General features: G+C 38.5%; 1 protein-coding gene across 1 annotated transcript in view; it reads right to left on the bottom strand.

Moving 5' to 3' along the window:
- Positions 1-8,532: 8,532 nt before the first annotated feature.
- The window catches only part of LOC118390267 (oligophrenin-1-like), a 38,491-nt gene continuing 30,968 nt past the window's right edge, over positions 8,533-16,055 (bottom strand). Inside the window, exons 23-24 of the mRNA XM_035780657.2 lie at positions 12,647-12,695; positions 8,533-12,355 (exon numbers count right to left, since the gene is read on the bottom strand). Of these exons, the coding sequence (XP_035636550.1) occupies positions 12,344-12,355; positions 12,647-12,695 (61 nt within the window). The 3' untranslated portion in view covers positions 8,533-12,343. The remainder of the gene's footprint in view (positions 12,356-12,646; positions 12,696-16,055) is intronic.

The following is a 16,055-nucleotide window of genomic DNA, read 5'->3' on the forward strand; positions in this document are numbered from 1 at the left end:
TATTGTGTGTGTGAACTTTATTTACATACTGAAGTTATTTTATGTTAACTTTCCTAATATTTTTCTAAAATCTCTGAAGCCAGAAGCAAATCTTGTGTGCACCAGCTAGTGATCTACTCAGTTTATTTTGGGGGATGAAAATATGAGCTAATGGAAACAGCTGATTCAGACCATCCCCACTACAGAACCACTATGAAAATGCTGGTTAAAATCCCGCCTCCACTTCAAGCACTAACTTGATTTGTCAAAATAATTAGTGATGCTGCTCTTCACCAGAAGATTTTTGTTCCCCTATCTCAGATTAAGCAAATATCGCCAACAGATCATGAGAAATTAGCTATTGACCAGCACCTGCCTGCATCATTTTTTTTATACCCGACCTCACCAATAAACACTTCATGTGCAGGCAGTAATTAGCCTAAACATTTCTCAGAAAGACATTTTGGTCATTATTGCATTTTTTATTTAAATGCATTTGGGAACATATTCCCATGCTAAATCAACTAATATGGCAGCTTAATGATTTCAAATGTTTAACCATTATGATAACATTGTGCTAAGAGGAGTAACATCAATGATGGTAACACCAATTACACATTTTTGGTAATTGAGGACTTTTGTAAATTGAGTAACACCATTATCTAGGTTTCCATCCAATTGGTAACAGATTTTCATGTGAAAATTCTAAAATACTCATTAAGAAAATATGCACATTTTTCCACCAAATGGACTTGTTGCAGACATTCGCTGCCCGCACCTGCCCACACGTCCAGAATCACTACTCTGGACGGTTCTGACTTAGAATATGTGGACAACTACAAATACCTAGGTGTCTGGTTAGACTGTAAACTCTCCTTCCAGACTCACATTAAACATCTCCAATCCAAAATTAAATCTATAAACGGCTTCCTATTTCGCAACAAAGTATCCTTCACTCATGCTGCCAAACATACCCTCGTAAAACTGACCATCCTACCGATCCTCGACTTTGGCGATGTCATTTACAAAATAGCCTCCAACACTCTACTCAACAAATTGGATGCAGTCTATCACTGTGCCTTCCATTTTGTCACCAAAGCCCCATATAATACTCACCACTGCGACCTGTATGCTCTTATTGGCTGGCCCTCGCTTCATACTCATCGCCAAACCCACTGGTTCCAGGTCATCTACAAGTCTCTGCTAGTCACCATAGCAGCTTACTGGTCACCATAGCAGCACCCACCCTTAGCACGTGCTCCAGCAGTTATATCTCACTGGTCACCCACAAAGCCAATTCTTCCTTTGGCCACCTCTCTTTCCAGTTCTCTTTGCCAATGACTGGAACGAACTGCTATAATCTCTATAGCTGGAGACTCTTACCTCCCTCAGTAGCTTTAAGCACCAGCTGTCAGAGCAGCTCACAGATCACTGCATCTGTACATACAGTGGGGCAAAAAAGTATTTAGTCAGCCACCAATTGTGCAAGTTCTCCCACTTAAAAAGATGAGAGAGGCCTGTAATTGTCATCATAGGTACACTTCAACTATGACGGACAAAATGAGAAGAAAAAAATCCAGGAAATCACATTGTAGGATTTTTAATTAATTTTTTTGCAAATTATGGTGGAAAATAAGTATTTGCTCAATAACAAAAGTTTATCTCAATACTTTGTTATATACCCTTTGTTGGCAATGACAGAGGTCAAACATTTTCTGTAAGTCTTCACAAGGTTTTCACACACTGTTGCTGGTATTTTCTATGGGGTTGAGATCTGGAGACTGGCGAGGCCACTCCAGGACCTTGAAATGCTTCTTACGAAGCCACTCCTTCGTTGCCCGGTCGGTGTGTTTGGGATCATTGTCATGCTGAAAAACCCAGCCACGTTTCATCTTCAATGCCCTTGCTGATGGAAGGAGGTTTTCACTCAAAATCTCACGATACATGGTCCCATTCATTCTTTCCTTTACACGGAACAGTCGTCCTGGTCCCTTTGCAGAAAAACAGCCCCAAAGCATGATGTTATATTTTGGTTTCATCTGACCATATGACATTCTGCCAATCTTCTTCTGGATCATCCAAATGCTCTAACATCAAGGCGGTGTCCCGTTCCTGTAGGTTCATGCTCTACAACATCCGCAGAGTACGACCCTGCCTCACACAGGAAGCGGCGCAGGTCCTAATCCAGGCACTTGTCATCTCCCGTCTTGATTACTGCAACTCGCTGTTGGCTGGGCTCCCTGCCTGTGCCATTAAACCCCTACAACTCATCCAGAACGCCGCAGCCCGTCTGGTGTTCAACCTTCCCAAGTTCTCTCACGTCACCCCGCTCCTCCGCTCTCTCCACTGGCTTCCAGTTGAAGCTCGCATCCGCTACAAGACCATGGTGCTCGCCTACGGAGCTGTGAGGGGAACGGCACCTCAGTACCTCCAGGCTCTGATCAGGCCCTACACCCAAACAAGGGCACTGCGTTCATCCACCTCTGGCCTGCTCGCCTCCCTACCACTGAGGAAGTACAGTTCCCGCTCAGCCCAGTCAAAACTGTTCGCTGCTCTGGCCCCCAATGGTGGAACAAACTCCCTCACGACGCCAGGACAGCGGAGTCAATCACCACCTTCCGGAGACACCTGAAACCCCACCTCTTCAAGGAATACCTAGGATAGGGTAAGTAAGGGTAAGTACCTTCTCCCCCCATTCTCCCCCAACAAGATTTAGATGCAAGTGGCTGTTCCACTGGTTGTCATAAGGTGTATGCACCAATTTGTAAGTCTCTGGATAAGAGCGTCCTAAATGACTTAAATGTAATGTAAAAATGCTCTAGCAAACTTCAGACGGGCCTGGACATGTACTGGCTTAAGCAGGGGTACACGTCTGGCACTACAGGATTTGAGTCCCTGGCGGCGTAGTGTGTTACTGATGGTAGGCTTTGTTACTTTGGTCCCAGCTCTCTGCAGGTCATTCACTAGGTCCCCCCGTGTGGTTCTGGGATTTTTGCTCACCGTTCTTGTGATCATTTTGACCCCACGGGGTGAGATCTTGCGTGGAGCCCCAGATCGAGGGACATTATCAGTGGTCTTGTATGTCTTCCATTTCCTAATAATTGCTCCCACAGTTGATTTCTTCAAACCAAGCTGCTTACCTATTGCAGATTCAGTCATCCTGGTGCAGGTCTACAATTTTGTTTCTGGTGTCCTTTGACAGCTCTTTGGTCTTGGTCATAGTGGAGTTTGGAGTGTGACTGTTTGAGGTTGTGGATATGTATCTTTTATACTGATAACAAGTTCAAACAGGTGCCGTTAATACAGGTAACGAGTGGAGGACAGAGGAGCCTCTTAAAGAAGAAGTTACAGGTCTGTGAGAGCCAGAAATCTTGCTTGTTTGTAGGTGACCAAATACTTATTTTCCACCATAATTTGCAAATAAATTCATTACAAATCCTACAATGTGATTTTCTGGATTTTGTTTCTCATTTTGTCTGTCATAGTTGAAGTGTACCTATGATGAAAATTACAGGCATCTCTCATCTTTTTAAGTGGGAGAACTTGCACAATTGGTGGCTGACTAAATACTTTTTTGCCTCACTGTAGCTCATCTGTAAATAGCCCATCCAATCGACCCCATCCCCATTTGATTTGATTTATTGATTTATCTTGCTCCTTTGCACCCCAGTATCTCTACTTGCATATTCATCTTCTGCACACCCTACCATTCCAGTGTTTAATTGCTATATTGTAATTACTTAGCCACCATGGCCAATTTATTGCCTTACCTCTCTTATCCTACCTCATTGGCACATGCTGTATATAGATTGTTCTACTGTATTATTGATTGTATGTTTGTATATTCATTGTGTAACTCTGTGTTGTTTTATGTGTCGAACTGCTTTGCTTTATCTTGGCCCGGTCGCAGTTGCAAATGAGAACTTGTTCTCAACTAGCCTACCTGGTTAAATAAAGGTTAAATAAACAAATAAAAATAAAACACAACGTGCCATTGGAACACAGGAGTGAGGGTTGCTGATAATGGGCCTCTGTACACCTATGTAGATATTTCATAAAAAGCTGCCGTTTCCAGCTACAATAGTCATTTACAACATTACCAATGTCTACGCTGTATTTCTGATCAATTTGATGTTATTTTAATGGACGAAAAAAGTGGTTTTCTTTCAAAAACAAGGACATTTCTAAGTGATCGCAAACTTTTGAACCGTAGTGTGTGTGTATATATATATATATAGCATTTGTTTTTATTTAACAATACAATATATGAAATACTTTTGTTTACTTTCCAGCATTCAAAATAATAGATATCTCTTAACCCCAAAAAACATGTAGTAGTAGCTAATAATATTATAACCGCCAATAATGCAATAGCTGCACATAATATAATAATTTTTGCATTTATAATGTAATAAATGGTGCTAATGTAATGCATTGCCAATAATGTAATAAATATGCTGAACGTAATAATGTTTTTGTGCATAATGTAACAATGTTTTTGTGCATTGATCATTACATTATGAAGTGGGGGGAAACAAATCATCAATTGTGTCATAACTTTAACCAATATTGTAATTAACAACCACATGTAAAACGAAATGGACTATTTATTTTCATTTATATCAAGTGTAATGCTTCAGTAATAGCTGACTATACACCAAACCATATTCCTGAATCCTAGCTCTGAAGCTTACTTTCATAGTAATATCAAGACTTTCAATTGACACAATTTACTCCCCAATACACACCCAACAGCCCCATATAATCAAATGCAAAAACTCCTAAGATGCTGTTTACTGTTAAAACAATGTTGAAACAATCCAAGACACTTTCAACAATTGTTTTTATGAAAAACATTTTATTTAATCAAACATTGTTCAACACTTAACAATCACAGTTTTATTCAACAAATGTGACACTATTTTAACTTGTGCTCAAATCTTTAATGACCCAAAATCTTTAATGAACCAACATATTCATCTTATAAAACACTTAACCAAACTTTTCTCGACAATTATAACAATTAACTAAAAGGTTATCCATGGGGATTTGGAAAAACAAAAAATAACAAAAAGGTTAGCCATCTGGGGATACTCCTCTCTGATGGTCATTGGGGTGGTTTTGGTAGTGTTGGTGGGGACACTTAAGGCGGTGTGGGTGGGGCTACGCGCTGGCTCACCACAGCCTGCAGCAAGCGCTGCCGAATAACTCTTTTTCTACTGTATGGAGACAGTAGCCTGGTCAATCCTGGGATAAGGAGGAGTGAGAATTTGGAATATCACTGCAAGGTGTGTCTTTTTTTCTTGACGACACTGGATGTTTGCAATGCCAAACAAGTCTGCTTTGGCAATGGATGCAAACACAAAGTGTTCCTCAAGTGTCAAGTGTGAGATAATGCATTCCATTAAAGAAAGAGTGTGATTTTAGGTTGTTATTACATTATTTGTTTACGTTATTACACTATAGATTTTTAAAATCTACTTTACCATGTAATAATCAACGTTATTACATTATTACATCATTACATCAACGTTAAAACGTTATTACATTATGCGTTCAGCATATTTAGCACATTATTTATGACAATAGCAGCATTTATAACATTATACATGCAAAAGTTATTACATTTTTAGCAGCTATTACATTATTGGCAGTTACATTATCAGTTGCTACACGTCACTACAACTCTACTCAACTCTACTCACTACAACTCTACCCCTGTCCAGGGGTATCGTCGGATGGGGCCTCAGTGTCTCCCGACCCCTCCTGTCTCAGCCTCCAGTATTTATGCTGCAGTAGTTTATATGTCGGAGGGCTCGGGCCAGTCTGTTATATCTGGAGTATTTCTCCTGTCTTATCCGGTGTCCTTTGTGAATTTAAGTATGCTCTCTCTAATTCTCTCTCTTTCCTTCTTTCTTTATTTCTCTCTCTCGGAGGACCTGAGACCTATGTCCATGCCTCAGGACTACCTGGCCTGATGGCTTTTTGCTGTTCCCAGTCCACCTGGCCGTGCTGCTGCTCCAGTTCCAACTGTTCTGCCTGCGGCTATGTTTTCAACTCTCTAGAGACAGCAGGAGCGGTAAGAGATACTCTGAATGATAGGCTATGAAAAGCCATCTGACATTTACTCCTGAGGTGCTGACCTGTTGCCCCCTTGACAACCACTGTGATTATTATTATTTGACCCTGCTGGTCATCTATGAACATTTGAACATCTTGGCCATGTTCTGTTATAATCTCCACCTGGCACAGCCAGAAGAGGACTGGCCACCCCTCATAGCCCAGTTCCTCTCTAGGTTTCTTCCTAGGTTCTGTCCCTGCTAAGGAGTTTTTCCTAGCCACCGTGCTTTTATAACTGCATTGCTTGCTGTTTGGGGTTTTAGGCTGGGTTTCTGTACAGCACTTTGAGATATCAACTGATGTAAGAAGGGGTTTATAAATAAATATGATTTGATTACTACTGGGACAAGCCAATTTGATTCTCCTATGTACTTGAAACAACGCACAGAGTTTTGCAATATAAACCACTTGCATTATGTTTTATCATTGATAAACAGTTCAATATAAACAAAAACATGTATGATGTGTAACTATTTGTAATTGTAAAGTGTTTTTCTCGGTTGCATAGCTAAGGGACACAAATCCCACCACAATTCTAGAATGACCCATATCAAATTCAATACAAATTAAATTGTATTTGTCACAAGCATTGAATACAACAATGCTTACTTTCAAGCCCTTAACCAACAATGCAGTTAAAGAAATAGAGTTAAGAAAATATGTACTAAATAAACTCAAGTAAAAAATTTGAATCAAATAAATGAGGCTATATACAGGCGGTACCGGTACCGAGTCATTGTGCGGGGGAACAGGTTACTCGAGGTCATTTTGTCCCCTTAGAGCAATTACTAAATAAGGGTATCTTCTAATTGGCAAAAACACAATAGAATCCAATCTATCTTCTTAATTCCTTTTTGATAAGACCAAAGAGCATTTAACAGGTTATTATGAGTATGCTTTATAGGCCCAGTGCAGTCAAACACGTGATTTTCCTGTGTTTAATATATATTTCCACACTATAAAGGTTGGAATATGTCAGGGAAAAATGACATACTTACCTGATTTGTTTGATATTAATAGTAAACGGTTCTATATTTAACTAAGAGTAAGACTGGCCTGCTAATGCTGAGTTTTTATGGTGTCCACTCTAACTTCCTGCAGTTAGCCTGGGCTTCTGGTTAAGGAAATGGGTTTTGCTAGGGATAGCTTGAGCTGACAATGACTCTGTGATAAAAATCCAAAAGCGGACATTCTATAGACAAGGTCTGGTGTGTGTGACCCAAGATAGAGATAGCCGGGAAGAGTTTAGATCAATGTCTCATCAGTTAACAGACCAATAAGAAAGAGAGTCCCAAACCTATCTGCCAATAACAGCTAGTTTTCAGTTTTCCCTTCCCCACTCAGACGACTCCCAGACGGTCCTAGCAAAGTTTTTTCTTGAGAAATGTACCTTCTCTATTTTTCACATTTTTAATTGAAAACAAAGTAAGGTTCATTTTATTTAACTAGGCAAGACAGTTAAGAACAAATTATTATTTACAATGACGGCCTACCCCGGCCAAACCCAAACCTGGACAACGCTGGGTCAATTGTGTGCCTCCCCATGGGACTTCCAATCACAGCCGGTTGTGATACACCCTGGAGTCGAACCAGAGTCTGTAGTGACGCCTCTAGCACTGAGATGCAGAGCCTTAGACGGCTGCACCACTCAGGAGACCATAATTGTTACCCAGAAATGATTTGATACTGAGATAAATACAGTTGCAATGGACCTTCAAAAACAGAATCTGGCTCCCCTGGATTCCTAAGAAACTGATTCTCCGACATTCTGGAACCTCTGAGAGGAATCTTGGTTGATACAATCCTGCCCTTTAAATAATTACTTTTCTTTCACCACTTATCAGTATTGATAACCGACTCAACCTGTTTTTTGTTTTGTTGAGAAGTTGAGAACTCCAGAAGGCCAGGTATATTTTGGAATGTGTGTGACTTTTAACCATATGATTTATTGAAAATATGTTGTGGGAAGGACCTGGCTTACGGCCAGTTGATATTTGAGAATGATGATATTCCTATGTTCAGTGAAATGCAGGCTGCAGTACCAAGCTGTACTGCTACATGTATCATTGCCACTTGTTCATCTTAATCCCCCTTTTCTCAAATTCTGACTTAATAAATCAATTTTTATAAACTTTCTTAAAAAGGTCATTTGCATGTGTCATTTTTTATACAGTATTATCTTGCCCTGGATCTGAGTTATAGTTGTTTGTGTTATAGGGATTTGGATGACCACACTAGTCTCTTTTGCTCCACTTATTAACCATTCTGATTCCACTTTTCATTGCTATTTAAAAAAAAAATGTTACTTTATTTTTCAATGTTTTCCTGAACCATGCTCATACATGGTAAATGTTTCTTGAAAAACTCGTACAGAATGCATATAAGGGATAAAGAAAAGGAAAATGTAAACATGAGATAAGAAATGACAGGACATTGAAGAGCATATTGGTTTTATACAATCATATCATTTTCATACAAAAACAGATGAAAACAGTTGTTGTTCCTGTAAGAACATATTACAGACAGGGTCAAGCAGGTCAAACACATATAAGAAAATGTATGTTTCATTGTTCAAATGTTCACAGAAATAAAAATGGGAGTTGAGACTCAATTTAAAGATGAAAAACCTCTGGGAACTCTAATGACAAGATCTTAACTGCGCTGTCAATCTTTCACAAAATATTCTAAGACAGAAATCATTGAAGACAACAAAATAAAATGCTCATCACCTTCCACACAACCCAGGATTCCTAACAATTCCCTTCACTGCTTAAAAGATGTATTAAAATGTCATTTTCACAACATTCCACAAATGAAACATTCATTAATGAATCAATTAAATTAAATCAAAAGACAAGTTATCCGAATGTAGATTAGAAAATATATATTTTCTAAGGACCCACGTCAAGTGCAAAAAAGGTGGTTATAAACATGTTAGATAAAATGGTTTCCTTCATAGTAATAAGTGTTGCTAAAGTTATAGTGCTAAAGTTCAGTTAGGTAAATTACACTCCTCACATCTGTGATACATTGACATTGTAATAGATATTAGCTTTGCATAAACCTCCCCTCATAATATAATGCATTCTTAAAATGACACCGTAATCTCCATTGTGAATTAATTTGCAAGTCTTTGAAATGGTACAAGCCACAAACCGGTATAACAGTTGCTGGTACTATGTGGGCTGTGTACCCACACTGAGAACACTGTACAGTACCTGCCAATTGAATTACTATGTACAGTTGAAGTCGGAAGTTTACATACACTTAGGTTGGAGTCATTAAAACTCGTTTTTCAACCACTCCACACATTTCTTGTTAACAAACTATAGTTTTGGCAAGTCGGGTAGGACATCTACTTTGTGCATGACAAGTCATTTTTCCAACAATTGTTTACAGACAGATTAGTTCACTTATAATTCATAATTCCAGTTGGTCAGAGGTTTACATACACTAAGTTGACTGTGCCTTTAAACAGCTTGGAAAACTTCAGAAAATGCTGTTATGGCTTTAGAAGCTACTGACAGGCTAATCGACATCATTTGAGTCAATTGGAGGTGTACCTGTGGATGTATTTCAAGGCCTACCTTCAAACTCAGTGCCTCTTTGCTTGACATCATGGGAAAATCAAAAGAAATCAGCAAAGACCTATTTCCAAATGCCTGAAGGTACCATGTTCATCTGTACAAACAATAGTACGCAAGTATAAACACCATGGGACCACGCAGCCGTCTTACCGCTTAGGAAGGAGACATTCTGTCTCCTAGAGATGAACGTACTTAAAAAAAAAAAATCAATCCCAGAACAGCAGCAAAGGACCTTGTGAAGATGCTGGAGGAAACAGGTACAAAAGTATCTATATCCACAGTAAAACGAGTCCCATATTGACATACCCTGAAAGGCCGCTCAGCAAGGAAGAAGGCACTGCTCAAAAACCGCCATAAAAAAAGCCAGACTAAGGTTTGCAACCGCACATTGGGACAAAGATCGTACTTTTTGGAGAAATGTCCTCTGGTCTGATGAAACAAAAATAGAACTGTTTTGAAGCACTAGGGTGGCAGCATCATGTTGTGGGGATGTTTTGCTGCAGGAGGGACTGGTGCATTTCACAAAATAGACAGCATCATGAAGAAGGAAAATTTTGTGGATATATTGAAGCAACATCTCAAGACATCAGTCAGGAAGTTAAAGCTTGGTCACAAATGGGTTTGCCAAATGGACAATGACCCCAAGCATACTTCCAAAGTTGTTGCAAAATGGCTTAAGGACAACAAAGTCAAGGTATTGGAGTGGCTATAAAAGCCCTGACCTCAATCCTATAGAAAGTTTGTGGGCAGAACTGAAAACGTGTGTGCAAGCAAGGAGGCCTACAAACCTGACTCAGTTACACCAGCTCTGTAAGGAGGAATGTGCCAAAATTCACCCAACTTATTGTGGGAAGCTTTTGGAAGGCTACCCGAAACATCTGACCCAAGTTAAACAATTTAAAGGCAATGCTACCAAATACTAATTGAGTGTATGTTAACTTCTGACCCACTGGTAATGTGATGAAAGAAATAAAAGCTGAAATAAATCACTCTCTACTATTCTTTTTTTAAATTTTACATTCTTAAAATAAAGTGGTGATTCTAACTGACCTAAAACAGGGAATTTTTACTAGGATTAAATGTCAGGGATTGTGAAAAAATGTATTTGGCTAAGATGCATGTAAACTTCCGGCTTCAACAGTAAATTATGGTCTTAGTCACAGTACATACATGACACTACTTAATAAACATTCATGTTGGAGTGTTGTATGAATGACAGTACCCAAATGGAAATGGAGAGATGCCAACCATCGGCTTCAACAAAATAACAATGGCAAAAACTAGGACTCCTGAGCCTTCAAATTAACCAGTGCTAATTTGGATTCCACTATCCAAAATAATTTAGTTATGAGATCTGCATGAGTTGAAACAGCATCAATAGTCGCCCCCAGGCACATATCTTATTTGTTTTGATTATGAAGAGGATAGTAGCATCGTGGTAAAAACAAGTCGTTGTACATACTGTGCTGTTCTATTGTGTGTGCAATGATGTACGAAGGGGAAGAAAAAAAAAAACAGTGTTGGTTGTCGAAGTGTTTTTGTTGTTGTAATATCGCAAATGAACATGGCAGTTTCACCACTACGAATTTAGGGATTCCAGCATTAAGGGTTCTTAACTTCTTAAAGCATTGTTGGCTTGTAAGTAAGCATTCCACTGTAAGGGCTGCTGTATTTGGCACGTGACAAATAAAATGTTATTTGATTTGAGTTATATGATAGGACTGTTGACTATACTCCTTCTGTTCATGATGCACTTTGGTGATTGAATACAGACCACAGGAATTCTGATGTGCTGAATACCATAATTCAATTTGGTTAAGCTTAAGGTTAAAGTCCTACTTAACCAACCATGATAGCAAATAATAAGTAATGAATAAGGATCCACTCTCTGTCACACTATGTTAGATGCTGTTAGAGAGAAAGTGTCTCTGACAAAAAAATCACAACCATTCCCATGTTCTTAAGAAAAATAAGTGTTAAGTAAAAAAATAGATCAGTAAAAAGTTTAAAATAAAAGTAACAAATAATTCAACGGCAGCAGTAAAATAACAACTGAGACTTCTGCACCTTTGGCTCTCAGTTTTGCATTAGATACTACTGTAGTTAACAATATTGTGCTACAACTGAGTCACTTGCTTTCATTCCAACCTGTTACAGTAGGGTACTACAGTATAGCCTACATGTATGTGAATCCAAATGGTATTAGGTAGCTACAGTAGCTTGTTTTCGAGCAGTTTAAAAGTCAAATAACTGTATACTGGAACTAGCCACTTGGACTAGGATTCATTTAGTTAACATTACATCATTCAGTTAACAGGTAAATTGTTTTTGTTTAAATTACATCATTATTGGGTTGATCCCATAGAATGTATAAATATTGATCCAGTTGCCAGAATCTCCAAGATTTGGATCAGACAGAGACATATACAGGCCTCCTTTAATAAACAGATTGTTTTTAATATCTAGACTGGAGCTCCTTTATCACAAATTAAACAACATGTTAATTGGGTCCCTCATAGCAACAAGCAGGAGGGTGTCCACAGACAGGACAAAATGCACTCTGTTTCCTTTGTTCCACTACAGTACAGTATGTGTCCAGATGCTCACTGCAATTCCACAGGTCAGTGACAGGAGTAGAGGCCATGGTAACAGACTCATCAACTTAAATTCTAAGAGAAAATAAAAAGAGTGGTTTTGATCACAAACGGCAAAGTAAATTATTTAAAAAACAAATGTGGAGAGGGCCTGGGCATTTTCTTCTGGTTTATGGGCCAAATTAGTTCATAAAAGCTTAGCAAGGCCTATTTGAAACCCATTTCCAGGTATACTGTACGTATGAAGCTGAGCTATTATCTCAACTAGCTCTAAATCGCTTCTGCAGTAGCTCATTCAAACCATTACTCTCTCTCTGTCTGCTTGTTCACAAAGTGTAAGGGGGGTGAAATCACAGGACATCATACCTCCTCTTTCACATTGAGTAAAGTAGATGCTGGAGGTGAGACCGATGAGCTACATGAGGAAAGCAGAACAACCCATTAAACATGAAATAAGCAACAATGTCAGATAAAATATTATTTAAAAAAATACATTTAGAATTTCTCCAACAGTTACAGTTGGCAAGCAATACTATTGTCTACAGTAACCTGTCAGCTTCAAAGAACATCCCTCTACATTATTATTCTGCATTTGCTTTACCCGCCTGGCTTGTGTATACAATTATTATTTAATTATTAAATAGACTTCAATCATCAATTATAACAGTATAATTATTGTATATACAGGTAACTTCCAAAATAAAGGAAACACTTCAGTAAATGAGGGATACAAAGTATATTGAAAGCAGGTGCTTCCACACAGGTGTGGTTCCTGAATTAATTATGCAATTAACATCCCATCATGCTTAGGGTCATGTATAAAAAGTCTGGGCAGTCCATTATCTTGGCTACCATGGCAATGCCCCATAGGATGACAATGCCCCCATACACAGGGCACGAATGGTTACCGAATGGTTTGATAAAAATGAAAACGAAGTAAGCCATATGCCATCGCAATCTAAGTCATCCAATCGCAACAAAATTGAACACTTATGGGAGATTCTGGAGCGGAGCCTGAGAAAGCATTTTTTACCACCTTCAACACAACACTTGTGGAAGAATGGTGTAGCATCCCTCCGATAGAGTTCTAGACACTCGTAGAATCTATTCCAAGGTGCATTAAAGCTGTTGGTAGCCCAACGTCCTATTAAGACACTTTATGTAGGTGTTTCCTTTATCTTGGTAGTTATCTATAACGGCATACAATGATTTACTGGATTTGAACCAAACGGTCACTGAGACTACTGATCATTTGACTCTATGCTAAATTTAGGACAAAACAACAGCCATCCAATCGGTGCCTGAGCTTTATTTATTCTGAAACTCAAGTGGTTCTTTCAAGGTTTAACTCATAGTTACCAGGTCACACCTGACACCAGGAAAACGCAACATCACTGAGGGCTCTATTTTAACAAACCTAACACAATGTTAAATCTTAGCACTGGCGGTTCAGTGGTATTAAAAAATATTTTCAATATTTTTTACAACTGGAATTATGGGCGCAGTAGATGATAGAGGCACGAAAGGGCTGAGTTTTGATGAATAAACAAGTTGTATGTGTCGATGATTGACCCTTCACTGACCAATCGGAACGTGACTAAATATGCGGTTTCTTGAAGTTGTGTATTTACAGTTTTATGTATTGCGTTGGAATCAACTCCAATTCAAATGTTAGTACGTTATAGGCTAGTTAGTTAAAAATAGCCTACAGAAACTAAATGTATGTTGGTCTATCCCATCTTTTCTAAATATGTTGAACATGTAAGAAGCCTAATTGTATGGCTTCAATATGGAAATATACAGTTAAACATAGCATTCACACTGATATAGGGGCTAGGCCTATAGTTAATGTAATTAATGTTTGCCATGTCTGAGCCATGGAAACATTGTCAATAAGCAAGATTAAATTCACTATTGATAAGGCTTCAAAAGAGAGTGAATATTTGTAATCAAATGAAACAACTTGTTTTAAATAGGTTGTCTTAATACAGTTACAGGCACTACAATTCAAGATGGCGCTATCCGTACCTCTAATAAACCTGGTTCATTATCAAAATCCTAAAAATAGAGATGTTTCTATGTTAAATGCACATGTTTAGTATTAGTGGATGGAATTTCTTTGCTTAGCTTTACTTCCTTATGTGTTTCCATTCCCCTTTAAAAATAGTTTATTTTCTTGTCTCTACACTTTACATTTTAGCCTCAAGGCAAAAGGACAGAGTTAGCCTACTAATAGCTAACAAAATCTCTTCACCAAGTAATGCTAGCCTATCAAAAATGAATGATTACCCCTCTAATACAAATATAAAAGTACTGTAGGCCTACCTTACAACAAAACATGCTTAATTTTGATCAAAATCATGCAAATCATTAGGCTTCATGTGGCAAAAGCAAATTGCAACTGAAAACGTGGGTATAATTCACCGGGAGTTGAGATGTTTGGCTGATTTATATGGAAACCCATTCCCGCCACCCAAAAATAAAGGTTGCGTTTCTTCATTTGTGCCATTGTGTGGCGATATCTATCTACGCTGCAGCGGGCCGCTGGAAAATGTGTGGCGAGCAGGCATTTGCCCCAGCACTTTGATTTGGTTTAATAAAAAATATTGACACAAAAGCGTCGAAAAGAGGGCCAAAGCACTCTTGTTTAGACTGATTCGCCTCATGATTTGTTTGACAGGATGTTCATGTTTTTATCCTTCCTAGGGTTTTTCCAGGATTTAATATTTTTTTTAAACCATATGACCGGACCCAAAAATTATTCACATCATAGCCCATATAAAACAGTTTTTATTTACAGTTGGTTTATTAGTCATTACCATCACTCTGGGATCTGTTGTGCCACCTTTGAAATCACCACACAATGTTACAAATTAAAAAAGCATTCTATTCGTATGATCTATCTCAAAATGTTGACTTACGCAGTTTTACTTACTTTTACTCAACATTTTGACATACACATCTAAACATTTTGAGGTAGTGCTTGAGACGTGATAATTTCACAAGTTTACACAACGGTATTGTCTCTAGAGAATCGATCCCTCGAGAACCTGTCGAAAATGTCCCTTTGCTATCGTCATTGTGAAAACGGTCTAAGAGGACTATAGATTTTAAAAGATGAGACATTGAGGATTGTAAACACTGATGTCACATGAGCAAGTCAAACACCTGTGAGTCGAAAGATGAACTTCACTTTTCATGTCATAAAACATATACAGTGTCAATGTTTATGATCACTATGTTTGATGTACAGTTACCAGATGACATGGCATCATTCCCTGGGTTGTTCTGAACAGTTTGTCTACTGTGAAGAAAATGTATCACGGCACACGCACCTGAATGCGCTCATGATTCCTTTCTAATCCGCACCAAAATGACATTGTTTCTCTGAATTGCATTGTGAAAACCTAACACTGATATATCGTATTTGATAACTTTGGGTTGCATAAACAACAACAGTAATTATGTGATGGCTGGGATGCAGGGTTGTGTTCCAAACAAAACTACTTCAATTGTGCTTGCTCTAGTTCCTTGACGGCAAGCAAGGCTAGGAAAGCTCAAAACAGCACCTTATAGTTGAAGACTGTTCTTTGAGCCATAAAAGGGCATTGGAATTACTTAGGAAATGTGTGCACTTTGGAGAGGAGTGTGGCCATTTGGAGACATCAGTTAGTACTCTCACTCAAATCCTTGTAATTATTTTGTCTTATGCTGTATGAATTTTCCATGAATATTCTTATCATGTTACTGAATGTATCCAAAGCATTTTCAGATT

Source organism: Oncorhynchus keta, chromosome 11 (assembly GCF_023373465.1).
Source record: "Oncorhynchus keta strain PuntledgeMale-10-30-2019 chromosome 11, Oket_V2, whole genome shotgun sequence".
Lineage (NCBI taxonomy): Eukaryota > Metazoa > Chordata > Actinopteri > Salmoniformes > Salmonidae > Oncorhynchus > Oncorhynchus keta.